This window comes from Lichenostomus cassidix, chromosome 6 (assembly GCF_008360975.1).
Source record: "Lichenostomus cassidix isolate B80296 chromosome 6, HeHo_3.0, whole genome shotgun sequence".
Classification (NCBI taxonomy): Eukaryota; Metazoa; Chordata; class Aves; order Passeriformes; family Meliphagidae; genus Lichenostomus; species Lichenostomus cassidix.
Genome location: NC_139487.1, coordinates 7,793,612 through 7,820,240, shown reverse-complemented (window position 1 = coordinate 7,820,240; position 26,629 = coordinate 7,793,612). Strand labels below are relative to the sequence as shown.

Sequence of the window (26,629 nt, the reverse complement as noted above, 5' to 3'; positions counted from 1 at the left end):
CTGATTTTCACCCCATTAAGTCTTGCCATTCCTCAGCAAGCAAAATCCTGCCTGTTTGTGGTGAGTAAATGTTGTATGGTGCCTGTACTGTAAAGGCTGCAGCAAGGAAGCTGGGATTTGATCCCATTGTGCCATTCTCCCTGCATGCAAGGCCAGCCTGCAAGAGGTCTGCTGATGATCCCTGTAAAGCCAGCTGGCTTCTTCAGCTTCAAAAACCTCTGCAGTCTTACTCTCTGCAGTAAATTAATTTGATTCATACCTAAAACAACTTACATAAACATTCAGGCCACCTTCTCCACTGATACAAGGTAATTTTTTTTTCCTTTAAAATCTGGCACTTCTGCATTAGTGGAAAATCAACATGCTCACGAGCAACCTTGGTGTGCTAGTCAGGAACCCCCAGGAGCTGGTGTAGGGTTGTTCTGTGTATCCAAAGCAAGAACTGTGGAAGTACTTAAGTGAAAAGGTTGCTAATGAAAATGGTTTGTAGCAGGAACTTTCCCTCCAGAAGAATATGGGCTTCTGCTTGAGACACTTCAGGCCCCATGGTGGCTTGGCTGCAGTGTGCACAGGTGAGAATTGCACTGGAATAACAAACAAAGCAGTAACTTTGTCAGCTGGAGCTGATACCAAGGTGTTCTAAAGCACCTGTAGGCAATGGGGCAGCGATGCTGGGGAAGGACAAAAGCAACTGCTGCTGCTGTCCATTCAATGCACAAAACCAGCCCTCCCAAAGTGAGTTATTTGGGGAGTCCTGAGCTCAGAGGCTGACAGAACACTAAGGGGCTCATGGGCAGGTTTGTGTCAAGGGGTGGGTAGGAGAGGCCAGGGAGTGGGACCTTCCCCAGGACTTTGTGCTGTAGCTACAGTGCCTCTCCATGGGAGTGGAACCACCAAGAGATATTTCACAGATGTGTCTGTTTTGGTGTTCATTCTGTAAAGGCCTCGACTGTTTTCTTTACCAACTTTTTTTCCCTTCCTTTCCAGCTAAAGCCCATCCCGGTTTTCCCTCAGAGACTGCAGCAGGCACTAAGCCTGCACACAGTTGCTATCTAGTGGCCACAGGAAGGCAGTGGAAGGTTTTTCACTGCTGGTTCTGTGCAAGAGGACTGTGCTATGGAGATACAGGCAGGAATCTGTTACATATATTCATATAAATTGTCGAGGTTACTGCTATTTTTCAGTATGTTAGATTTCTGAAAATTTACTTGACAATGCAGTCACTATTATTTAAGCTATAGTCCATTGCAGTTGTAGACTGCATAGCTAATAAGAACTTTGTAGTAACTAATAGTGTTGGGGATTTAATGTACTTGATATCTACTGGAAAATAGAGCAGGGACAAGCCCCATTACTGAGAAAAACACTGGTAACATAATATACTCAACATTTTATTATAAAACCCTCTAAAGCGCCACTTTATAGGTCACAGTTACAACAAAGGAAATGCCTTGAGTTAGGAAAACAATGGGGACACAGAGACATTGTGTAACATTTCTTGTTTGGGGAAAGTGTGTTGTTCAGGACTTGCCTATGTTTACCATTTCCTCATGGGGACATCCCAGCAGGACCACTGAAGCTGACTGGGCTGTGAAGGGGAAAGCAGAGCTGCTCTTGTCCATTGCTGTCTCAGTACCACTGTGAAATGTCTGGACAACTTCTGGAGGATGACAGCAGAGTGTACAGGGAGGGCACAGTACTACACGGATATTTAGGGTGTAGAGAGGGTCTCCTGCCAGCTCATCATGGGTCAAAAGCTTTATGGAGTCTGCAGCCTTCTGGTGCTCTGGAGAAGGAAGTCCCCAGGGTCCTGAACCAGAAGTGTCAGTGGTTTATTTGCATGAATTTTTCTTATGTGCAAAACCTTGCTTCCAGGATACCCTGACCAAGAGTTTTGTTGCATGCTGGTTCTGTGTTGGGGGGAAGCAAGCCCAGAATCCCTTGTCAGCCCATTTTCACTCACCCCAGTGACACCACCAGCTCTGGATGTCACAGCCCTGTGCACCCCACTGGCTGTTTGGCATTTGTGTGAAGAAAGAACAGCCCTTTATAGGTGGTCTCAGGCTTGTCAAAGATTTTCAAGGGTGAGGGAAGTACAACATTTTTCCTGTCTGTCTTTACTTGGGCTCTGATGTAGCCACAGGACCCCAGGGACAACCCATCCAGGGAACTGCTGCTGCTTTAACTTTGTGGGGTTGGAAAACAGCTCCAGCCCCATCCAGTCAACCCAGTTACTGAGCCTGGGCTCTGACACTGAAGGGCCATCAGAGGAGACAGGAAGAGGTGACTCCAGGCCATCAGAAATATCAGCAGGTTACAGGGAGGAGAGGTGCATAGATTTCTGTCAACCCCCTACCACCCTTTAAATTTCAATGTCTCTTAAGTTTAGCAGTTCCAAATATCCAACATCTTTCATTAGATAATGAAAGATTGGCCAGGGCAGAGAGCAGTGGGCTTTGTGGTCCATACTGCCAGGGCCCAAAAGCAGTACTAAGTTTAATGACTGGGAAATAAGGGTGACAGCACCAAGATGGCCAGCAGCTCAGCAGGGCCCTGGCAGTGCAGCCTTACTGCAGGGCAGGCTGCTCAGCCCTGCCAGCATGGAGGGACACAGGGATGTCTTCAGCACATTCAACAGCTGCAGCTCTGAGGAGCAGACACCACCACAGCTGGGGCAGGAGCATGGGGACAGCTTTACCTCTCCTCTCTTGGGAAAGGGCAAACCCTGAAGGATCCAGCTTTCCCATAAAACAGCTGAGCAAGCTCTCAAATATGACTTTTTTTTTTTTAAATTTTTTTTTTTTTTCAGAACAAACTCCTCAGGTGAAGTAGACCAAGATCTTCAAGAAAATGAACTGAATCTGCTTGGCAGATCTTCCTTGCACAGAGCTCCTGGTGCTGCCAGTCTGTAACACAGCTTACAGCACAAGAAGGTGAGCAGCTCAATATTCTAACAAATCTGCAGCTGGTAGGAGATGCTGGAATGCATCAGGATACTGGTTAAAAATGCCTTGGACAGGCTTGTGTGTGCTTCTCATTCATGTTTGGGGATAGCCCTTGTCTGAAGGCTGGATGAAATGCAGCTGAGTGATGACTGGCAGCAAGACAAGTGAGACTTTAGTTGACTCCATTTTATCAGGACAAGTTGAAACCCACCAGGCTGAGGAATAGTAGAGGCCCTTTCTGAATCCACTACAGTCACTAATATAGAAACCTTAATTACTCATTGATAAACCTTCAGAGTAGAAATACACAAAACACCCCTATGTACAGTAACATTCTTGTTTACATCAGCTGGGTTAGGACTTCAATGGAAGGATTGCCACTGGTTGTTATTGTTTTAGCTACATGATTGGGATTTGTCTGGAAAGAGCAAGTTCATTTGGGATAACTCATGTCAGCAGCTGTTGACTCCAGTGCTGTGTCTGAGCTATTGGCGCCACGTGGAGGAGGCACTTGGTGTGTGGTGGTGTTGAACACCCAACCTCCACCGACAGATGGTTGAATCCCCTGGGCCATGCATGGGCAATTCGAGTCTTTAGTCCATCTCTGAACAACGTGCTTCTAACTAGCTCCCTTTTTCTCCCATTCCTGCCAAGGAATAAAAGCAAATTAGTCGAAATGCAAATCAGGCAAGCTGCAGTAGCAATAAAGCGCATAGGATCAACATGATCACCTGGTCCGAGTGGTTTTGGCTGCAGAGTGGGTCAGGGATATCTCTAAGTTATAAACAATGCATATATTTATTAATTTAAACTGTAGGCAAGGTGAACCCAGGTGCAAAGACTGGAGGAAAACCAGGCTGACGTGCTCTGAATTGTGTTGGTCAGGGGTGTTTCCCAGATGTGAGACCCCCCAACAATGCCATCCCACCACAGCCAGTCTGCTCCACTGCCATGAGGGAAAAGCAGTGGCTGTCCCAGGTGGATTTTTCTGCTGTACTTACCTTAGCTTTTTGTAGGACTGTTCCCTTCCCTGTGACCATAACAGATAAAGGCCTGTTTTTTAAAGCCGTTGCTGAATTGACCGGTGAGTTCTCTGCGCTGGTTGCTGGACTGGCACTTTTTACCTGAACCTACAGTAAAAAACATAGAAATGGTTTTGACTACAGACTACTGAGAGAGATTGCTGCCTTTCCCCACCATCTCTTAGTCACAGTCTCATCCCATTTGCACTGAGGTGCATTTTTTCAGTGACGTGCCCATTTCAAAAAAACAGCAAGGAGGTTTGTGGTGTGTTTGGGTTTTGAGGACTCAAGTACAAGTACAGAGCAGGGTCCAGGTGGTGAAGAACTCAATTTCATGGGAAGCAAGTTCCCAAGAAGGAATTTAGATGCCTGAATCTCTTCCTGCAAAAACCATCCCTTAGCTCAGCCAAGTGCAGAAGGAGCACTAGATTGTTGTTACATTACGTGTATTATATATAATAATTACACATTTATACAAGATTACATTTTACAATAATGATGCTATTATTAATTATTATATTTGTAAGCAGGCTGACACAGTGTGACTGCCTAGCTGCCAGAAAGCTGCTGTGCCTCCCAGGGCTGCCCCACATACCCTTGGGGCTGCGTTCTCCAGGTGTGTGGTGTCCACCGCTGTGCCCAGTGTCACTGGGCCAGACTCTGCCTTCTTCAGGTTCTCCTTCACCTCCACCAGACTCAGCTCCAGGTCCACCCTCTGGTTTTCCTTCCTTTTGCATTCTTCATCTATCTCCTTCAGCCTCTGCTCCAGGCTCTTGTCTGTGAAGGGAGGGGAATCTTGGTGCCTGCTGAGAACTTGGGGAGTTCCTGAGGGGAGTAGGGACCAGAGCATGTCCTGTACTTTTTCCTTATGTTTTGTCCCTAGAGGGACTGTGGATCTTGCTCTAGTGCAATTGAGGCTACACGGTTTGCTCAAAGCACCAGGTTCCCCCTATCCCTTCTGGTCCCAGGAGGGCCAGGTTCACTGCCCCCTCTTTCCCCACCTTGTCTCATTTCCACATATCCCACCTTGCCCTGCTCTACCTGTGCTGCTCCCAAGCATTTCCTTCAGCTCCCGTCTCTCCTTGCGCAGCTGGGTGAGCTGAGCCCGGATTTCATCCTTCTCCTTCTCCAGCCGTTCTTTCTCCTCTGTGAACCGTTTCACCTCTGCCTCTGTCCTGTTCTTGCCCAGCTTGGTTTCCACTGCTGCTGCTGGAAACACAGCCCACCAAAAAAAGCTCAGTTAGGAAAAAAAGCAGGAGGGAGTAAACCTTATCTTTCAGGTGCTTGAGAACAAACCAAGTGAGGGCCTGGAATGCCACCAGCCACAAGACTCAGCACATAGACTGTTTCAGAGCAGAGGCAAGTTGAACCACAGGGCACCACATCCCTTTAAGCACCCTTAGGCCACCTGAGCAGCCCACTCACCTGGCAGTGGCATCTTGGGCCGGTGTGCAGGCACCAGCTGGGGACTGCCTGCTGGAACTGTGCCCGCTGGCACCTCAGGGGCCACCTGAGGTAAGGTGATGTTCTGCTGCTGGCTCTGGATTTTCACAGCAGGCACCCGTGGCAGGGCCTCCTCAGGCTCTGGCTTCTCTGGGTGTTTCTGGGGAGGGGAAATAAAGTGGGATGATGAGGTGTAGGGAACTGGCTCACTGATTAAGCCTGGCACCACAGTTTGGACAGTACCTGCTCCAAGGTCTCCGCTGCCTCAGTACAGGGCTCAGCCTCCTTGGCCACGGGAGTTGTCTCAGCTGTGCTCTCTGGGGCAGCCTTGTTGGCAGCCCTTTCTAAAGTTGGTGAGCTGAGGGGTGAAGACTGGCATGACATCTTGCCAGCACAGTGTAGGAAGGACTTCACTGGGGTGAGATCCAGATACACTCTGTCTTGGTCCCCCTCCAATTTGCTCTCACTCTTGGGTGCTTCTTCCTGAAAAAGAGACCATCTGCTGCAACCAGAAGTGCAAGAACCATCTTGCTGTAGAGCAGCACTATCTCAGGCAATCTGGAGTACTTTCCAAAAATCTTAGAGGAACTAAAACCCCAGTCTCTAAGTCATTCCAGAGAGGGCTTTTTGGTGTACTGAAGGAAAGGCCCCTCCTGCTCTCCTTCAATAGGTTTCTCTGATGGTAGCAGCAGCTCTATGCAAGGGTATCACACTGTTGTACATCCAGCAACCCTGCCAGATTCTTTGCCTTTCCTGAGGTAATAGTTCCACTCCCAGCATGACCCATTGTTTCTGTCCTTACACACAGGACTTGCTCTTACAGGCATGAAAATTAATTTTGAAAGGCCAGGCTTCAAAAGCCCACTATCACCAAGTAATTCATGCTGTTTGCTGATGAAAACTGGGGCATTTTATCCCAGCTGCCATAGGATCCCTACAGCCCCTTTCTGGAAACCTCTCTCCCATTCCTTAGCAACTCCTCTCTCCAGCACTTGGTTCTGTTCCACTGCAAAAGCCAGGATTTCCCCAGGGGCTGAGAATCCCCCTCATCACTGTTGAGAAACTCCTCCTTTCACTGCTGGAGACTCCTTGTGGCCCCATGTTTGCCACGGTGTCCTCACAAAGCTCCCTGCAGCAAGGTGTCTGTCTTACCACAGGCAGATCTGGCAGATCCACATCATCATACAGCTCCTCCTGCTGCATCTTGCCCTTGGGCAGGTTGTCGATGTAGGCATTGGGCTCAGAGTATTTCCTCTGCATCAGGCTGTGAAAAGGCAGCAGGACATTCCATCAGGAGGGATGCTGCATGGCTGTGCAGTGCTGCATTTTGGGACATCTGAGCATCCCCATCCTGAAGTCTGGGCAAGGCCAGGCAGCCAGATGCAGGAGAGGAGAAGGCAGAGCCATACAAGAGCCATACAAAGCAGTGTGATCACTGCTGCTGTTGCCCATTAAGCAGCTCCCACCAGAGTGGAGCTGTATTTCCCCTCAGCTCTCTCCCTTCTTGCCCAGCCCTTGGCCACAGCAGCACAGTCACCCTGCCCCAGTGGCATGGAGAACAGGGTGGCTGAGAGCCCAGCCTGCCTTTACAAGAGTCACCCAGACCCATTCCCCATGCCCCATGGCAAACTGCAGCTCAGGCCAGATGCACCCTGCTAGGACAGTAAGTGCTCTCCTGTCCCAAAAGAAAGTGACTGATCTGCAGCTGTGAATTTACCACCTCTTCCCATTGACAGCCAACCTCCCACAAGTGGACAGTGCCCTGCTCTGGCTTGCTTCCCTCCTACCAGCCCCACACAGCCCCAGCCATTACAACTGACATACAAGAAGGAATTCTTCGCAGCGCTCACAATGCAGGAAACCCTGTCAGCATCCACGTAGTCGTAGGTAAATTCCTCCGGGTCTGTTTTCGAGCCTGACTCTGACAAGAGGAGGCCCAGCCAGTGGCCCATTTCCTCTGAGGACTTTGCCTGCAGGGTGATCAGACAGACAGGACAGGTTGCAGCAGCAGTTTCTCCTCACTCACAGGGCTAATGGTGGTTTAGATTGGGTAGGAAAACATGCTGGAAATCCCCTGGGCTTCCAAGAGGAAAGATGAACTGCTGGGTATTTGTAATAAACCTGAAATTGCATTAAAAGTACCGCTTTGCATATGGACTGATTAAAAAATTTGGTAGCTACATAAATGTAGCTCTTTGCTCTACTCCTTCCTAAGATTTCTAGTCAGTCTGCATTTTTCTTTCAGTGGTGATCAATGCAGCTTCCTACAAGAGCAAGAGAAGTCTCTGGGGCTGGAGATGCTGGCAGAAAGCAGCTTTAGGTGAGAAAGGCATGCCGGTTTTATTTCGCACCAGCAGAGTGCAGCAATGGGATTGCCAAAACAGAGGCAAGGAGCCCCGAGCCTGCGAGGTCCTGCTGCCAGAGCACAAACCCCTTCCAAAGCTTTTTGAGGGGAGAGGAGAAGGGAAGAGTTTGAAGCATCAGAGCCCCTTGCTTTAACGTGGTCAGTACCCAATTCCCAGCGGCAGTGAGCAGTCTGACGTTTTGCAGCATGAAGAGTTAAATTCTGTGCCTTGAAGTCAGCTCTAGCAAATAGCCACATGCACCTCCCAGTGCAGGGGACTCCACCTGAAGCAAGAAGCAACTGGCTGATGCAGCCACCTTTTGCATTGATTTGAGGAGTGAGAGCAGTAACCACAAAGTAAAATTCAGGGCAAGTGAATATATATACACTTTCCAAACTGGAAAGTGTATTTTAAGCTTTCAGTCTGTTTTATTTAGCAGACTTCAGTCCCTGGGAATACTGCCAGCCAGTCAGTCTGTACATTGAATCTGACATTGAGTCTGACATCCCAAAAAATACAGATTCTTCCTTTCACAAAATGTAAATTTTCCCAGCACCTCTTCCTTACATCTGTAATTGGGCAAAATTTCTTAGATACAGACAGACCCTGAATCAGAAACTAAACAAAAACATCTTCCAATTTCACTGCATGCCCTCAAAGTCAGTTGTTTAGCTATAAATATTCCACCCACTGGAAAAATACAGGAAATTGCTCACATTGTCCACCTCCTACTCTAATCATGCTGTCGTCAGAGAGAAGTAAGATTAGAGATAAACAGTCCTGGATGCAGGCAAAGGAAAGTAACAGATGGAGATGAATTCACTTGCACTTTCAGGGGAAGATCTGTGATAAACTTACTTGGGATGCATGATCCATGGCTTTGAGGTTCTGTTGTCAAAAGATGAAGTTTTCTGTCCTTCCTAACCACAGACTTAAATCCCTAAAGTGGCATTTTTCTCAGATCTAACATTAACCATCTGCAATGCACTCCACAGAACTTAATTATCCAAGGTTATCCTGCAGTCAGTGGAGAAGGATGGGCATCTCCAGAGGACCCCCCATGAAGTGCCTGAAATGAAGGCTGAATGGTCCTCTGGAAGTGTCAGCATCAGGCACAGCCTGGATTACCAGCTAGGTGGGACACATTCTAGGTGACCTCAGGCAGAGAAACCAGTCCTACTCTTAAGAGTCTGTTTTGTTGGACTGAGGGTTCCTCTGGAGGAACTCACTGACATTTAGACCTCCTAAGGTACCCAAGCTGGTGACTTTAAGCAGGGCTTTCTTGGAGATATCCACCCTACCTCCAAAACCACCCGCTCTTCCCCGTTGTGCAGGATGCGGAAGGAGTAAAGATGATCAGGGCTTGGCTCTGGGATGATTTCACAACCTGCCAAACTCAGGGGCTGCTGAGCCAGCTTGCTTCGGTTCTTGTCCTGGTAGAAATGGAGGTGCCCATCTTTTATCTGACACCACCGTGACTTCCACTGGCTGTTCACCAGCACATTCAGGTAACCTGCAAGCAAGCACAGCCTACTTAGACACATTTTCCATTTAATCCATATTAATTTGTGTGCCTGGGGATGTCTAACGCATAAGTTATGAGATCACCACACAATACAAAGCCACAGGCACCAATAAAGAGAAAACCACAAAGATAAGCTGTCCTATCCATATGAAACAGGGTGAAAAGGGTAAAAATCTTTTGAAAATGAGACCCTTGAAATTCAGGATAGGTTTGGAGCAGCAAGTTGTCTGCAGATGATTGGACAAAGTTGTCCCAGGTGGTGAATACCAGCTGATCCTCACAACTCTCTCTGCAGACTCCCACACCCTGGGCAGCACAAATGCCCTCTGTGTGCATGACTGGTATTACCCACCCTTCCTCTTGGATCATCCTGTGAGCCACAGGCACCACAATCTGCATGGATTTACTGGCAGGACCAGCTGGCACAGGCAGGTTTGAGGAGGATGATGCCTGGTGCTCATCCTGCCCTGCACACTGCCATCCAGCCCCGAGACAAGTCCCTGCACAGGGACTCATGTTCCTACTTACTTGAAGTCTCCAGGGATCTCTCTGGGCTATCCAGGGAGCTGGACTTCTTCCTCCCAAGGTTCATCAGGTTGCTCAGTTTCAGGCCAGTTGCGCCCTTCTTCTTAACTACCAGAAATGAAAGACACATGCATGGCTTTCCCAGCTGAGGGTCCTGCCCCCACCTCACACACATCCCTTGCAGAGGGCAAACCTGTGACTCAGGCAAAGTGTAACAGTCCAAAGCCCAGGGACCTCATGAGCAAGATGGCACCAGTAAGGTCAGTTAGGGATTTGTGGAAGATGCCAATCTGTATTGCTTTACATGTGGGTTAGCTCTGACCAAAGGCCAGTCACTGCAGGAGCAGTGGGAAGTGTTTGCACAGCTCTTGCTGTGCAGGAACGAACCTCCCTTCACTTTCCTACACTACAAAGAATTGAATTAAGAACCATTACCCATAAACATTTACTGTAGTCAAGTCTTTCCTCTCTAAAACACAAGGGACACAAGGTAGGGAGGGGGAAAGCTTATGTCCAAAGAGTGTCTAGCATTTTTGCACTGAGCACATCAGTCGGTGTGTGAATAAGGTTGTGGAATCGTCAGGTAATCCTGGTAAGAAAATCAAATTCCCAGGCAATGAATGCACACACAGCTTTCATCAGGTCTGTTTGAGGTGGCAGTGGCAGAAGCTACAGAAGCCCTGGCCTCATGCAGGGTCAAGGGCCCATTTTCCCCGTTGTTCCCAGGTTGAGGTTTTACCATCTTTTGTCTCAGCTGTCTCTGGGTGGCCATCAGTGCTGCTCCCGCTCTCAGAGGCTGCAGAGTATCTCTCAGACACCTCCACCTGTCAACAAGCACCAGGCACAAGCTCCACAGATGCACGTGAGCCATTCTTCCAGCCAGAATGTGCTGCAAGGACCTTTTGCCCCCTCTTCCATATTATGAAGTCCCACCCTCTCTGTAGCAGATGCTTTAAGCCAGACATCCCCTGCTGGTTCACTCACACTGTGCCCTTCCCATTGTTCCTGAACATGCCCCACCCCAGCTGGGCTCACCTCTGAGGAGACACAGTGGCACCCCTGGTGTCACCCTATGGCCTCCTACCCTGCAGCCTGGCTGGTGGGGACATTTGACAGTCCCTGTAGTGGGACATGGGCAGAGGAACTGTCCAGGTGCCCAAAGAGGTTCATTTTGGGTGTCCATCAGAGACTTATGAAAGTTTCTTTCTCCTCCCACTGTTTTGGAACAAGCTGCTCTCAGGGGAGCATCCCCTAAACCTGGACTAGAGATGGCCCAAGTTCTGGTGTCCAAGGATCTGTGTCCCTCCCAAAGTTCTTGGTGAACACAACCATCCCATCAGATGAGATAGCAGCTTCTGCCCTAGATAGTGAGGAGCTAAATGCTGAGTAAGTCTGGGAGGGAAGATATGGCAACAAAATTAGAATTGAAAAGGAAAATGAAGATGGTGCCAAGAAAGCTCCTTTTCAGGAGCATTCAGGAGTACAGGAGTCTGGTCACACTCATATCAGTCTTTGCTTAGCTAAAACTACGGCATTTACACTATTTATTAAAGAAATAGGGTTGAAAAGCCTAAGTGCTAGTTCTGTCTGTAGAGACAAGATGTACCTTTGGGTAACTGAGACGCTGCGAGTCTGGGATGTACTGGTTGCCTTCACTGCCTCCTTCACAAAGCAGACCACTGGTCTCCTGGATTACCTGTGCAGAAGGAGAAGCCACAGCCTGTGAGAGAGCTGCAGTAACAGGATCAATTCTCCTCCCCTACCCAGGACAGGCAAAACCACAGCAGCCTGCAGACCCACGGTTTCCAGTCCCTGTGACCCTGGGGACTGTGCTGGTGCTGCATCAGGCATCCAGCAGAAATTGCTGGATCCAAGTCAGCTGGGAGAGGCTGCCAGCAAAGGCAGCCCTGGCGTCTCGCAGCCCTGTGGCTGTCCTGGGCTCCAGGAAAGCTCCTTCTTTTGCTGCTGTCTCAGGGGAAGGGCCACAGTTACCCCTGCCCTCAGCCAATTCATGCTGGGCACCCACCCCAGACATCCCCCCTGCCACAGCAGCTGGGCTGGGAGCTCCCTATGTGGCCTCCAGCACACTGAGGGCAGCAGGGAGCTGCAGGAACAATCTGTCCCACGACATGGAAATGAAGTGGTATATTTGTATAAAGGCTTGCAGTGAGGAAGGGAGCCAGAGCATGCAAGGACAGGGCTGAGATAAGATCTGGTCTCCCAGCAAAGCATGGGAGCAGTAGTGAGGCAAGTTTTGAAAGTGTCACTGACCCTGAGCCACTGCTCTGCCTGGTCTTTACTCTGCAGCCCCAGCACGATGACATCAGCGTTTGTGGGGATGATCTTCAGCTTGTGCTCTTTCTTCCTCACTTGCTTTTCCTTGTGAATGACAGTGCAGCCCAGCAAATTCACATCAAGCTGAGGGTTGTGGTCTTTGGAGCTCTTGTAGCACTGGGGAAGGAAGATGGGAACAGGTGAGAGGCAGAGGAGGAACTTTCCTGCTTGCTGGAATGAACTCAACCCCATAAGTGACTCAGTGCAGCCACATGCATTACGTACACTGAACACAAGAAAGTCCTACAGTTCTAAATCCATGTCCTAAAAAGTCTGCACAGGCTACACACATATAGATACACATAAATCTATGTACATGTGTGTGTACAGATACACACATCTATGTACAGATACATACATCTATGTACAAACATATATAATCTAAAATACCTTTTACTGACAGAGGATCAAGTATGTGGTTAGCCTCTGGGATACACATCCCCTCTGCTTAACCATCTCAAGAAATTTCTCCCAAAAGTGTCCCTAGAAATTTTGGGAATTGTGATTTTGGCCATAAATGTGCCCTTGTGCCCCCTTCAGGAGTCCCATGCCCACATTCCTTCTGAAAATGGAATAGGATCCCCAAGTCTCTGGGACATGGTTTTTGAAGCATTGCTTCTAAGGGTACTTTGTTTTTGCCAGCTCGTTAACATGGCCTGAGGTGTCACTTCCTTCGTCAGCTTATGAAAACAGATCCTTTTAGAAAGAGAGTAAGTAGAGCATCTGCTCACCAGCAACCTGGTGTCCTTGATAACACACAGCTGTTTTGCCCACTGTCCCAGCCACTTCTTTCTCCACAGGAAGGCACAGATGCGGGCGTCCTTCATCAGCTCAATGGTGGCCTCTGGGGATGGCCACTGATGGGTTGCTGACTTGCCTTTGCTGCTCTCTTCCTCATCGTAAGATTCATAGGAACTACTAACAGCTTCACCATCTTCTATAACAAAAGCAAAGCTCTATCATAAATCCATTTTTAGAATTACTCTGAGCCAAACGCTTGTCTCAGCCATGCTCACACATGCACTAGCTTCCAGTGCAGAGATGTGTCTTTTGAGGCTCTCCTTGAGGAAGATAATTAATAGGAAAATCACCCTCACAGATCCTTTTTTCTTTTTAGCCCAATATGAATCTCAATGCGGTATTTTTTTGCCTAATAGCCTCTGTTTGCAAACACTCAAAAGACACTTCTCAGCTGACCACAAATTTGAGAACATTCTCTTAGACATTTCCTGAGGTTTGCCGCTTTCCCCTCAAAGATGCTTCTTCTACTTTCCACTTCAAGCCAAACACGCACAATTTTTAAGGCAAGAGCAAGCTACAATCAGCCCTTGTCCTTTGAATGACAGAAATAAAAATGGTATTTGCAAGGCCATGCAGCAAGCAATGATCTATTCTATTTGCGGTATCATTCACTTCCTCTCTCTGGTCTAACAGGTCACTCTCTCTCTACTCAGCATCTAAAGGGACAGCAAGGGGCTCTGAAGTGATGTGAGGAGCAGTAACAACATTTTTTATGTCCACTCTTAAATAGATTGCTATGTTACCAGGATGAGTTGGAATTTTCAATACTCAGCTCTAATGCATTGCAGATTATTGGACTCTTCAGCTGATCACTGGTACCAGGCTCATCAGAATCACTGAAAATGTTCCCCCCCACTGCAGGGAGATCTGCAATGCTCTGCTGGCACTTACAGCTCTAAGTCACAAGATAAGCTCACAGAGCAAGATGGTAACATGTGGGCAGCATCTGTGTAGGGTTCTGCATTCTTTTCCTACCAAACAGCATGGAGGAATATTGCTAATTTTCTCTCACTGGAATTTAATTTTGATTCTCACCAAATCTTAATATCTACATAAAAGTAACATTATCAGATTGGTGCAAATTAAAAGAAGAAAAGCAGTCAGAAAAGAGAAAGAAAAAAAGCCATTAGGAGCTTCACTGAAGAACATTTCAGTTGGGTTTATTTGTTCTTTAAATAAAAGGAACTGAGATGCAGTAACAAAGCTACACTCTCACTCCCAGTGAAATCTCACTCTAAATCTCCCTCAAGTGATCAAAACTGTACCAATTAAACTTTTTAAAAAGCAAATACTGCTTTTCAAAGTCTCTGAATGGGGCACACTACTGGCTCACCTCTCCGTACCCTCAACATATCAAACTGTCCATCTTTTATGGGAAAACTTCACCTCTCTCAATGCACTCTCACTACGCAGACCTTGTCCACAGGAACCTTGTATAGAAATTCAGATGGAGTAAAGGTGCTGAGGTTTCTCAACTCTAGAAACACCAAGAAGCTGAACCTCTGCACTGCTAAGGGACCTTTCCATATGCAGCAGCAGCAGCAAGGGTGCATAAGGGAACCTCATCTTCCAAATCCACATGGGGCTCCTTATCCACATGGAGCTAATCACCCCTCTGGCCCCTTTTGGAAGTCTCTGGTGCCTCCCTCAGCATTAGGTCTCAGGCTGACACCATCCTCCCGAGAAGTCCTGGATACTCTTCTGTGCATCAACTACAACCACATGTGTGGATCCTCATGAGATGAGCTCTTCCCCACTTGAAGAGCTGCAGCCACTGCTGGCCTGGTGACACTGCTACAGCCTCATGAAAGAAAGGCACTTACCAGGCTGTGCAGCTGGCAAACTGGGACAAGCCTTGCCTGGTGGTTTGTGACAACCCTGTGGTCACTACTAAGGCTCATTCAGTCCCAACTCATAGAGCTCAGGCATCGGTGGTCATGATCTTGGATGTCTTTATCTAAATCCACCTCTGCTTTCCTGTGAGTCTTCCCATGACCTCCCAGGGAGCTAAATCAATGCCATAAGGCAGTAAGCTCCAACAATCTTATACTCCCAATCTGCCTTTGCCCCAGTGGAGCACCTTCAACCCTTCACCAAACAGCTATTTGTCAATACAGCCAGTGTTACCACATATCAGCTCCACAGCGGCGACAGAACCAGGGGAGCAAAGGCTAGGAAAGTTCTCATTGTTGTCCTGAGAACAGGGAAAGCCACAAAAAATAATGCTTTGTGCATAACAGACAGGGAGAGGTAGTTACCCTCCATGCATGTAACAGGCAAATCCAGGGGGAGGTACCTGATAATCTTTGCTAAAACTGAGTTTTTGGGGGCTTTTTTTGTGGGATTTTTTTGTTGTTGTTAAGAAAAGGCACTTCAGGTTTGGAAAGCATGCCATACCCATTGTTATTGTGGCATAAATAACGCCCTCAGTAACCTGCAACCCTGGCCTGGGTCCAGCCGCAGCAAGCCTACCAAAAAGACCTGCACAGTCAAACAGAAAGAGAAAAGGAGACAAAGAGAGAAAGCCACAGATAAGCAACAGAGAGAACAAGGGTGTCAATCCCCTCGGCCAGTGAGGCTGTCCCATCCCTGCACACCGTTCATAGGATGAGACCTCAAACAGGGACAGCATTTTCAACCCATCCCCTCAAAGAAGGCAATTCCCTTTAAAACAGAATCTTCGTCATCGTAATTAAAAGCAGCCAGGGCAGATGAGCTGTTTCAGCCGGAATAATTATTGCTCAGTTGGCAGCCACGTCGCCCCTCTCTCGCGTTTTCACTCTGCTCCTTATCTCACCCTGCAATTATGCAAAGGCTGCTGATAAGAGTTTAACACATTTCAGCCCAAGAGGGAAGGCAAGCAGCAGCCTTTGCCAGAGCTGGAAAATGAAAGGCAGAGCGTCCCCAACGGAGGGGCGGGAATGCTGCTGATGAAAGATGGACCCTCAGACCCAGCGGACTCGCCCGCCTGCTTCATTTTAATTAATTCACCCTCAGTTTGCTACAGTGCCTCACAGTCCCACCTCTGATGCTGCACGAAACCTCTATCTCCTCAGCCCATCTGGAGGCTTGCTTTCATGTCCTTTCTTGGCAGTGCACCCACTTATTTTAGTGGTGTTCCTATTTTTGTCTGATTTCACTACGCCCATTTGTTTGGGGACACATGGGTGTCTTCCAAGGCTCCTGCTGTAACACTGTCACAAACAGTATCACAGAGGGACTTTTCACAAGAGTTTACAGTGACAGGACAACGGGGAATGGATTTAGATTGAAAGAGAGTAGGTTTTGATTAGATTTTAGGAAAAAATTCTTTACTGTGATGAGGAACTGGCACAGGTTGCTCAGAGAAGCTGTGGATGCTCCAGGCTTGGAAGTGTTCAAGGCAAGGGCTGATTGGATCTCTGAGCAAACTGGTCTAGTGAAAGATGTTCCTGTATGTGGCGGGGGGATGGAACAAGATGGTTTTTAAAGTCCCTCCCAACTCAGGCCACTCTATGATTCTATGAAACACCATCAGCAGCTCCCTGTACTGCCATCCCCCTCCCTATCCAGCTTGTGGGGAAAGAGCGTGGGCACAGAGGGCTTGGGGGGTTACTGGGGTCAGGCTTTAGCATCTTTAGCCAGGGCAAAGCCATGCATGTCCACACTGCCCTTCAGCAATCACAGTCACACCAAGGTCCCAAATAATTTGCTAGCAATAGGCATCAACTGCCTGGAGCAGGTACAAAGTACTATTGACATCTGATAGGGCACGGTGTGGGACAGGGGAAAGGGATGGGGAGCTTTGTGCTTGTTGAAACAAAGGGCAGGACAGGGACCTGTAGGTTTGCCCACATGCTGCAGCCTGATCTCTTGAGGCAAACCAGGGCACCAGCATCGCTGCCCAGCCTCCCCTCTGCACAGCACAGCACAGAACAGCACACTTCACCTTCTCCTGAGCCCCTGCAGCCCCCTCTTGCCACATCCCTGCTGCTCCACATCTCTCCCTGCTCCTGGCTCACCCCCCAAGGAACCACCTCCGATGTGAGGTTGCCAAAGAGCCCTGACATTCTCATGACGCTGCCTTCTTTTTCATCACAAATGTATTTTGTAGCACACCAGGAGGTTTGTGTAGAAGGGATGTGCTGGGCTCTGCAGAGGGGACCAGTGGCTGAGCAGTCACAGGATGTAAAGGCACCACACACCTCAGTGTGGAGGAATCACTGGAATCCTCTGTCCTCTGCTGGCTTCACAGGCTCCTGTCTCCACTTACAGCTGTGATACTGCTCAGTAAAACACAGAGCCTGTTGGTGCAACAGCTGTTCACAGCAGCCACAGAGAGCCACCCAGCGCTGCCTCATTTTGACAGAGTTCCCATCATTTGAGCTTTTCTCTCTTTTTGCAGAGCTTTGATCTCTCATTTCCTTAGGCATCTGACCAGCCTAGATTTCGGTGGGTGGTTGGGTGTATTTGCATCTCTGAGCAGCAGGTTACCAAGGAAAAGCAGGGGTGGGAACTGGGTGTGCACTTATCACTCCTGCCAGCCAAGTCTCTGAACTGAGGGCGAGTTCATGGAGCTGCCTGGATAACACAAGCTGGGTATCCCAGCACATGGATCCATGGCTGTATTCCAGCTAATCTGTTATGTGTCTTTTTATGCCATGGCTCTTAACATGTTATCCACTTTCCCAATGTGCATAGGGGGGAAAAAATCTCCTTTATCTTACAGTGCAGGCAATTGGAACCCCCCTGCCTTGGGGATGAGGCTTCAGCACCCTGGGCTGCTCCAGCTGCAGGAGGGCTTCAAAGGGCATCACTGCCCTCACCTCAGCCAAATGACCCAGAGCCTTTCAGCAAAACACATGGCAGAGCTGGAGGGGCCTCTCCTCTCCACCAAACAGCACCTTTCAGCCCGGACATGATGAGCCTGCACCTTTTCCCACCTGAGCTGGGCATGATCTTCCTGCTCACTGACAGGGAGTTTCAAATCCTAATAGTGCATACTGGGGATGGAGAATCCTCTCTCAGATGGAGCTCAGGTTCAACAGCCAAGGGTTTAGATCCCAATCTTTTACCCTTAACTCTCATTTCTTTGCTTGTCTCGACTCTCCCCGCTCAGCTCTGCCCATGCCAGGCACTCTGCTGCAGCCAAGGCTGATAAGGAGAGATCTGCTTCTGCAGCAGGGTGATATGATCTATCTCCTATGGGCTTAAATGGATTATAAAGCGATGACAAGATCAGCTCTGCTATCAGATCAGAGAAAGGCAATCTCTCAGTGAAGGGTGTTCACCGAAAGAAGGATGCAGGAATACACCTTAAAAAGTGAGAACGTGGGAGCTCAGCAGCATGCAGGAGCCTCCTCCCAGAGGGGTGGGGAGCCCACAAGTGACAGGAATGGGTGGCACTGCTCGAGGACAGGGCTGTCCCAGGCGGTGGGTGTGTGTGAGGGAACCCACACGCTGTCCCCTCACATGAAGCGTGGCTTTCTAATCAAGTTTACAGATGGTTAAACTGCCACAAGAGACAGAGCTGAATAAAGAGCTAATTATAAAAACAGTTATCACTCCTAACAGACCAGTAAAGCCATGGATTTGGAGCCCCAAGGGGACAATTAGAGCACTAGGACACGAATGCAAGCCACCACAGCTTCACCACTCAGTCCTGAATAGAAACTTGTGTTTGACTGGAGCCTATCTGGCAGAAAACCACCAAGACAAAGAGAACCCCCAACAATTTGTAACATTTTACAGTGATGTTAATGTTATGTTGACCCAAGCATATTACTTACTTCTACAGGAAAGTTAAAAATTTGAGTAATTGAGTAGTCTTTGCTTTCCAGCTAGTATTAGGTCCATAATATCAAGTGAGATGAGCAGCAGTAAAGAAATTTGTCACACATGCTGTAAGAAACGTCTGTGATTTCATTGACTCATAAACCTCAAGTCCTCCATCTCCCATGTGAACCCCCTCCCCAGGGTTAGCTGGGATATACCATTTACAGAGACATCATAGGGCTCGGCCTCTTCATAGTATCCCTCTGGGGATTCAATCTTGGGGACTGGAGGTTGTTTTGTTTCGGGAATCTGCAGAATAAACACATGAAAGAAGCATGATTTAAGGTAAAAACAGATCCTTGAAAACAATGGGGCATCCTTTTTCCTTTTTTTTAGCACTCAAGTGCATCCCAGTGGATAGATGTGGTACAGTTAGCTCAAACATAAATTGGAATTACTGTATAATTGCATAATTAATGTTACTTTCTTTCATGTTGCTGAAAGCCCTGGGAAGATCAACTCATAGCAGCATTTGCAACCCACTGGCCTTACCATGAACTGAGATTTCTGCCTGCTGCTCTGACCCCCCCAAGCTGCCCATTGTAACTGGGGATGGTCCTCTCTGCTATGGGGTATCTTGTCAGGGAACCAGAAAGGAGGACAATTGGCTTTACACTGGAAGTGTAACATGAGCAGTCTCTGGTTGTGTCTGCAAGTCTCTGCCTGATTGAAACCAACAGCTAAAAATCTCCACTTTAGAAACTATACTGGGAATCTTTAATTGTGCTCTTAACAAAAAATGAAGGAAATGGATAAACAACACCAATGGAAAATAAGCCTTTGAAAAGAGTCCAAGTGCTGGAAAATCCCTGTGGTGCCTGCCAAACCCCTCCCTAAACACAAACAAGGGCTGGCAGGAAAAACATGCCTTGATCCTTTAGAAATACCAGTACATGAGGGAAAAAAAAAGGTTAAGAAGTAAACTTTTTACTTATCAGGTGATTCACATAGCTATTGGGCATGAGACAGCAGAGCTGGAGATCAGTAGGTTGAGAACAGAGCTTATGCTCTTCCCAAACACCTGGCATCCTATTTCCCACCCTGACTGACAGCAGCATCTCCCTGTTCCCCAGTGAGGTGTCCCTGCTCCTCACCGAGGTCAAACCACCCCCAGGCACCTAACAACAGGATGCTCTGTGTTACAGTGCTTCAGCTGACCCAGCTGAGGTTGTGCTCACAGAATGCTCAGGGTTAAAGCCCCACTTCCCCCAGGAGCAGGGGCACAAGAGCAGATCTCTCTGCAGAGACAGCAGTGTTCAAGGTCACGAATCATGCATGGTGTAAGCCCACATGATTGCTCCTGGGGGCTTGGAGAAGAGGGGCCAGCTGTGCATCAGCACTGCAAAGCAGTCTAAGGCAAGATCATTCCATTTGCAGGTCATGCCAACATCATGAAACGCAGGTGCAAAGCTGCCCGTCCTGCCCTGGATGTTTCCACCAGCAGCTACTGGTGCCCAGAAGCAGAAAGGAAGCTCTGAAGGAAAGGATTTCCTGGCCAGCAGCTGCCCACAAAAGGAAGCTGCTGGCCTGTGGGAGTGAGGAACCCTGACCACACCAAAGTCACGCGTCTGTTCCCACGTGGGCGAGCTGCCCGTGGCTCTGCCAACCTCCAAACTTCTCCAGTGTTAAAACTCCTTCTTATGTGGGTCTGCCAGATGCTGTGAGCAGACTGAACTTTCCTTCCAGAGCCACGTAGAACACTTCTGGAAAACACTTGCTCTCCAATCACTTAAAAGGTTTAGGAACTACTTGTCCAAATGTGACACATAAAAGAAACAAAAACAAACCCAGTCACTCCAAGGCTTTACTTAATTCTTTCCCTGGCTAGGAAATGTGTCTGTAATTGCCATTAGTGGTGGCCTCCTGCGTGTAGCCAGCTCACTTTGTGCTGTGGCCATAAACAAATTGCCTACACAAAGAAATGCTGTGAGTTTATTTGACACCATCCCACAACTGTCAGTGAAGGGACAGCTCTCTTTTGTTTCCTATAGGCAATGAAATCCAACAGGGACTAGGTGGGACTGCACCTTGGCTGCCCCAGAAGGTATTCATTTTGTCTCCTCTTTCCCTAAGGGCATGGAGTGGTTTACTCTCTAACTTAAGTCAAAGGGAATATATATTGTGTTATCTAACCCTGCTGGCCCTTGCAGAACATTTGCCTGTTGCATTATGGCACAATGAGCATACAAATATAACCACCCTGGGCTCTGCATCCATGCCACAGGACTTCCTGTGGATGGCTGAGGGAAGAGGCAGAGCTGCCAGGGCTGTAGCAAAGGAGAGGTCACCAATGTCTGAGCCATGGCCTGCAGAACACATTGTTTAAAGATTGTTTTGGGACAAATCCAAAGAAATTGGTGTGAATCCATCTGGGCCACCCCTGTTGGGTTGCCCATTGGCTGCTGGTGTCAGTGGGTGCAAGTGACAATCAGCTGTACAGAGATTTATCACCAGATTTCTCCTGTGCCTCAAAAGGCAAGTGTAGAGCAACACCACAGGGTGCCTGAGTGTCACCAAACCACAGGAAACTGTGCAGAGCTAAAATAGATCCAATCTGAATTCCTCTCCTAACCTCCCAGTTTCTGTGTGAGAAGCTGTGCTTCCTCCTCCACCACCCAGGTGGCTGTGGCTCCTGCCTGCACTGGGAGCTGCAAACACAGACAGGGAAGATCCATTTCCCCATGAAACCAATCTCCAGATATTAAAGCTCTCCCAGCTCTGCTCCTTGAAGGACACTCAGGTATCTTTGCTACCAAAGCTCACTGACACTCAGATGCTCACAGTGAGCAGCTACTTGACTGCAGCATCCACAGGAGGTTAGCTCCAGTGGTAAGCAGGTGGAAAAGGTAATTCCCAGCACAGGTCTGGGAGAAGACAGGTGCCCTTCTCAGCTAAAATCCAAGACCATTTTCTTCTAATTCCCTCATTTAACTTTCTGATTGCCCAGTCAGAATGCACCAAGCACAAGAGAAATGCCTCGGGGACAGCTGGCTGCTGCTTCCCCAATGGGTGAAGTGGTGCCTTCATTCCACCTCCTGCCCACCCTGAAATACAGAGCTAAACAGAGATTCCAGCTCTGGCCACTGCTCCCAGGCACTCCAGCTCCAGCCATGTGCGTGGGCAGAGCCCTCTTGGGCTGGAGCAGCTCCCAGCAGGCAATCACACTGCATCTGAGGGTTTGCCAGCTGCATCCCATCCTACCCCCTGTTTTCCCAGCTCCTCCAGCTGACTCCAGCTGAGCCACACAGATCCCTGGGCAAAAGTCCTGGGGTCTCACCCTGCATCCTCCTTCCTGGGAAAGGAACAGATCCTCCTTTGTGGTTGATGGATGCACCATCCCATCCTCCTCCATGCCTCCTCCTCCTCCCCATGCATGCTCCCTGCCCTCCTTTCGTTTCACATCCTGAAATCCCAGCTAACAGCAATTCCCACATTGCATCAACCACTGAACAGCAACATCCAGGGTCTCGAGGATGACCTGTGTCTAGGACAGCTGGGTTGGCTTGCTGGCACAGAGACAACATCCCACTGAGAGCTGATGGTGTTTAACTGCCTTATAGCTGCCCCACAGAAAAATCTACAGTGCTAGCAACTCCTCCTCACAAACCTGTGGGCTGCACAACCAGAACAGCACCAGCACCCAATGCACAAACAACACCAGCTGTGAGCAAATCTCTGGGAATAGCCAAACTGAAAAGGGCTCTGGCAGAAAGAGAGATCCTGGTACTGCCCAGGGACCACTCCACCACCCTGCAGCTGAAGGATTTCTGGCTTTACCAAGATCATCAGCAGCCCAGGCACAGCTGATTTACAGCTTAGGAGAGATTTCCAAAGCAACAGCTGAGAGTCATCACCACCTTTGTTTCTTTGAAAACCTTCCTTGAGCCTGGAGTGCCATGCAATGGGTGTGGGTGTCCCTGGTAGAAAGCACAGCCCAGTTTGCACAGTGCTCCTGCACACTCACAGGAAGCTCCCACAGCTCCTGCTCCATCTGTGCACAAGCTTTGGAAGGCACAGGGGTTTCTGGGTGTCCAGCCACCCCAGGCCACCATCCAGCTGCAACACCTGCACCAGCCACACACTGACCCACAGCCTTCATAAAGATGAAACATAGAGCTGGGATGCCCTAGTTCAATGGTTTATTGTTATTTTTTAAATAAAGCTCACCAGGACTCTTTGCCTCACTAACATACACAGGCAGAGGTTTCTCCACTCAGCCATGCAGGGCAGGATGTGACAAAAGTGAAGCCTCAAGGAGTTCAGATCCCCAGGCTGATGCAGTGAAAAGCAAAGGGTGTGACAAACTTACCTTTGGAGGGGGGAGGTCTGGCAGGCTCTTCTGAGGAGGTGACAAATGCAGTCCTGAGTCTCCATTGGTCAGGGAGCTTTTCTGATCCAGCACTGCAAGGCAGAAACAATTATACGGATGACATGTGGCATTTCCCAGCTGAGCACTTGCTACCCTGGGCTGTGCTGGTGCAGCAAGCTGCTATTTCAGTGGGAAGCAGAGTGACAATTACAGGCAGGGCTGCAGGGCCACCATGTCATTTCAGGCCAAAGCCAGGAATGTGGCACTAGGAGACCCAGCTAAAGAGCTGACCTCTGGTTTTAGGGCATGTTTTTCCTTCTGGAGGGAAAACAGTGAATGCCAGACCCACTGGTGAGACTTTTAAAGGTCTTGAGAAGCAGCAGGGGCAGACAGTACACAGTATTTGGAAATTCATGGCATTTTAGTCATTGCTAGCTCTGATCCCTGCTGCCACAAGCAGACAGGTTGGTGACTGGTCAGTGACCATCTGCTTCTCTCCTACTTTTCCCAAATAATGGATCTAACACCACCCTGCTCCCAGGACAAACTGCAAAGGTGGCTGCCTAGCTGAGCCCACAATGGCTTATCAAAGCCAGCCATGATCAGTAATGGGATCACTGCTCAAGGAAGGGTTGCTCTTGAAGCAGCCCAGGCCAAACATGGGAAAGGGCATATGGCAGCAGAACTGCTCCAGGCGATCTGTGTCTGCCTCTGCAAAGCCAGATTTTCCAAGCAGCTGAAAGCAGAGTGATTCAGTATCAGGAAGGTACATTGAAGGCTCAGAAAACTTGTGTTCAGTCCCCCTTCTCCTATCACAGAACTCCTGGGTGGCCTCAAACAAGTGCCCAAATCCCATGACCTCTGAGACAGTGCAATGATAGACATACCCTGTCCTTCTCCAGCTACATTTGCCAGCATCACAAATCACAGACTGTTTCCTTACTGGGGGTGGGAGGGAAGGAATATTTTTCCCTAGACAAGCATTAACATTTTGCAGGTGTCCTCTGATAAAGATGTCTCTCTAAAACCTGGAGTTTGAAGAGGATTTAGATGAGGGAAAGAAAAAGAAAAACCACCCAAAATCCTGCTGAAATTCACATCTCTACTAACGAGTAATTCTCTGTGCTCTCTGTTCTTTGTAAAAGTGAATGTCACCTGGTATTTGGGCTCAGAGGATCGCAGTGTCCACACCAGGAGCCCTTCACATCAGTCCCACCTCCCAGACTCCTCCCCCTTTGTCCTGACTTCCAGAAGGAGATAGCATTTGGCTCATTGAAGAGACCCATGGACTTGCTGTGTTTCTCAGGTAAATGAGATCCAGTAAATGATGGTACCTTCATCACCCACTGCAGGGAATTCAATTACTGTGCCACAAAGAGGCATCTCAAAAGCAGTGCTCTGTTCAGCTCAAATCCTTACCGATGAAATTGCAAGTAGATGCAAGGAGCAGGAAAATACATTTTTGTGCTGAAATGGCATATTTTAAAGTTGGCGGGGTGCTTTTGGAGCTGATATACTATCAGTTTGGAAAGCATTTCACCCTGTGCTGCTGGAATATGCTTGAGCACAGCTGTTGTGGGGAAGAAGTCTTCAGTGCACAAGAGGATCTGTCAGCCTCAGCCACAAAAGTGTGGTCCCCACGTCCCATTACAGGCACAGAATTGCAGTAGATAAAAGGGATAAAGGGAGCTGCATAATCACTGGAAGATCAGTATCACACCAGTGGGCACCAGGGCCCCTTCCATCTGCTAAACATGAACCTGCAGGGAACTCTCCATCCAGTTACAGAGGCAGGATCAGGGCTCTACACCCAGCTGCAGCTGTGGCTAAGATCCCACACATGTCTCACTGACTCAAGCATTTCCAAATAACTCAGAAGTTTTACTTGGAATAGGGAGGTTGTTGAAAACAGAAAGAGAGAAGTGCCAGGTCCCACAGGGAGGGACTGAGTGGGCAGGGTCATGGCCTTGATAGGGAAAAGTCTGAAATAAAAAGAACCACCTCTAAAAATAAATAGTCTGAAATTTTCCCTGTGTTTGAGCATGGCAGATCAGTGCAAGCTTTGCTTTACCCACCCAAATGAGAACTTCTACAAAGAGATGTTTCTGTTGCTGCTCAGCTGCTGGGAGCTACTGGGAGGCTGTGTGATCCTACTATAGAGCATTACAGCATCACCCAGAGGGCCCAGTCTGGAGGTCACACTGGGGCTGCACGTGTAATCTGGGAGGACATCCTGTCTTCAGGGCCATTTGAAGTTAGCCCAAGTTTGGCTGCAGGTAGTTTAAAGAACAAATCAAACCAACCAAACAAAATAACTCACCACAAAGCAATAAAACCAAAACAAACAACTGTGGAAGTGGAGCAATTCCAACTATTGCAGGACCAGGAGCAGGCTGCACTGCTGAGTCCTTGTCTCATCCCTTTGGACTGGAAACTCTGGGGCAGAATCAGCCCCTAACTAGGTGTGCATTAAAGAAATGTGTGTCACTAATACTCTCACTCCATGCAATTATCAGGAACCGCTTTCATGGTGAACTTCAAAGAGGAAGAACATTTTTAGACAATTATGTTCTTTGCTGTGTTACAAATTCAAAACCTGTGAAATCTAAATTGGAAATGAATATTTTATCTAGGTTTAATTTCTTGGCTTTTACTCTGCAGAACTCTCACATCCCCAGGAGATGAAGGTGCTCTGCCTGTGCAGAGGGTGAGGGCTGAGCCTTGTGCATTCGCCTTGCAAGGTTGTGACAACACAGAAAGAGCAGAGCAACACAGCAAACAAGAAATACATTTTCAAGGTCTCAAAGATGCAAAATTACTTGTTTTGTGGCCAAAGAAAGCATGAAGGCTTCCTTAAATACTTCAGGCACTGGAGCTTCAAGCCTTAGAAGGCAACATTTTTATCCGAAAATAACGACCTCCAAAGTGCTACTTCCAGGAATAACCTCACAGTGTTGGCAAGGACCACTATTTCCAAATAGTGAAAAAGTTATGAAAATGGCAGTCCTTCCACACCAGCAGCTGCTTCAGCCCTCAGAGCTGCCAGAGCAAGGCTGTAACCTTGTGTGCCTTCATCATCCCATTAGACATGATGAAACCATTAATCTTCAGCTCCCTACCTTTGTCTTGTTTCTCTTGGTCGCCCTGCTGTTTATGGACTGTCACTTTGTTCATATAAATATACTCCTCATCGCCACCTGCAAACAAAGGGAAAAGTGAACTCTTTACTCACATGCTGCTTTCATGCTGCTAAGTTTTTCCACCAAGGCAGATGTAAAAAGTGTCTCTGCTGAGCACATTTGGGGAGAGCACGTTCGTTGAGGCAATGTGCAGGAAAAATCCCAAGCAATAATAAAAAGCAGAAAAATTAAGTGCTTTATAGTCAGGAAATTCCGTAAGTTAAAATTTCTACTTAAACATTAACTTGGCCAAACAGTACATCCTGTGTATCTTACAAAGTGGATTAAATAAACTTAAGGTTTAATAAGGAAAACAGAAAGGATCAGGAATCTTGGGAATCCTTTGCTTGTAAAGCTGGACACATAGCCATAGTAATTTTACATAAA

At 48.2% G+C, this 26,629-nt stretch overlaps 1 protein-coding gene across 4 annotated transcripts in view; it reads right to left on the bottom strand.

Moving 5' to 3' along the window:
* Positions 1–1,378: 1,378 nt before the first annotated feature.
* Positions 1,379–26,629, bottom strand: part of AFAP1L2 (actin filament associated protein 1 like 2) — a 63,905-nt gene continuing 38,654 nt past the window's right edge. The window contains exons 3-20 of one of the 4 annotated variants that reach the window (XM_085064801.1): positions 26,183–26,260; positions 23,064–23,155; positions 18,913–19,003; positions 15,338–15,421; positions 12,871–13,076; positions 12,077–12,256; positions 11,412–11,501; positions 10,545–10,629; positions 9,809–9,913; positions 9,057–9,268; positions 7,235–7,380; positions 6,563–6,674; positions 5,654–5,893; positions 5,393–5,570; positions 5,009–5,176; positions 4,563–4,744; positions 3,947–4,075; positions 1,379–3,591 (exon numbers count right to left, since the gene is read on the bottom strand). In XM_085064801.1, the coding sequence (XP_084920927.1) occupies positions 3,565–3,591; positions 3,947–4,075; positions 4,563–4,744; positions 5,009–5,176; positions 5,393–5,570; positions 5,654–5,893; positions 6,563–6,674; positions 7,235–7,380; positions 9,057–9,268; positions 9,809–9,913; positions 10,545–10,629; positions 11,412–11,501; positions 12,077–12,256; positions 12,871–13,076; positions 15,338–15,421; positions 18,913–19,003; positions 23,064–23,155; positions 26,183–26,260 (2,405 nt within the window). In that variant the 3' untranslated portion in view covers positions 1,379–3,564. The remainder of the gene's footprint in view (positions 3,592–3,946; positions 4,076–4,562; positions 4,745–5,008; positions 5,177–5,392; positions 5,571–5,653; positions 5,894–6,562; positions 6,675–7,234; positions 7,381–9,056; positions 9,269–9,808; positions 9,914–10,544; positions 10,630–11,411; positions 11,502–12,076; positions 12,257–12,870; positions 13,077–15,337; positions 15,422–18,912; positions 19,004–23,063; positions 23,156–26,182; positions 26,261–26,629) is intronic. The other 3 variants (XM_085064802.1, XM_085064804.1, XM_085064805.1) reach the window with 3 other exon arrangements.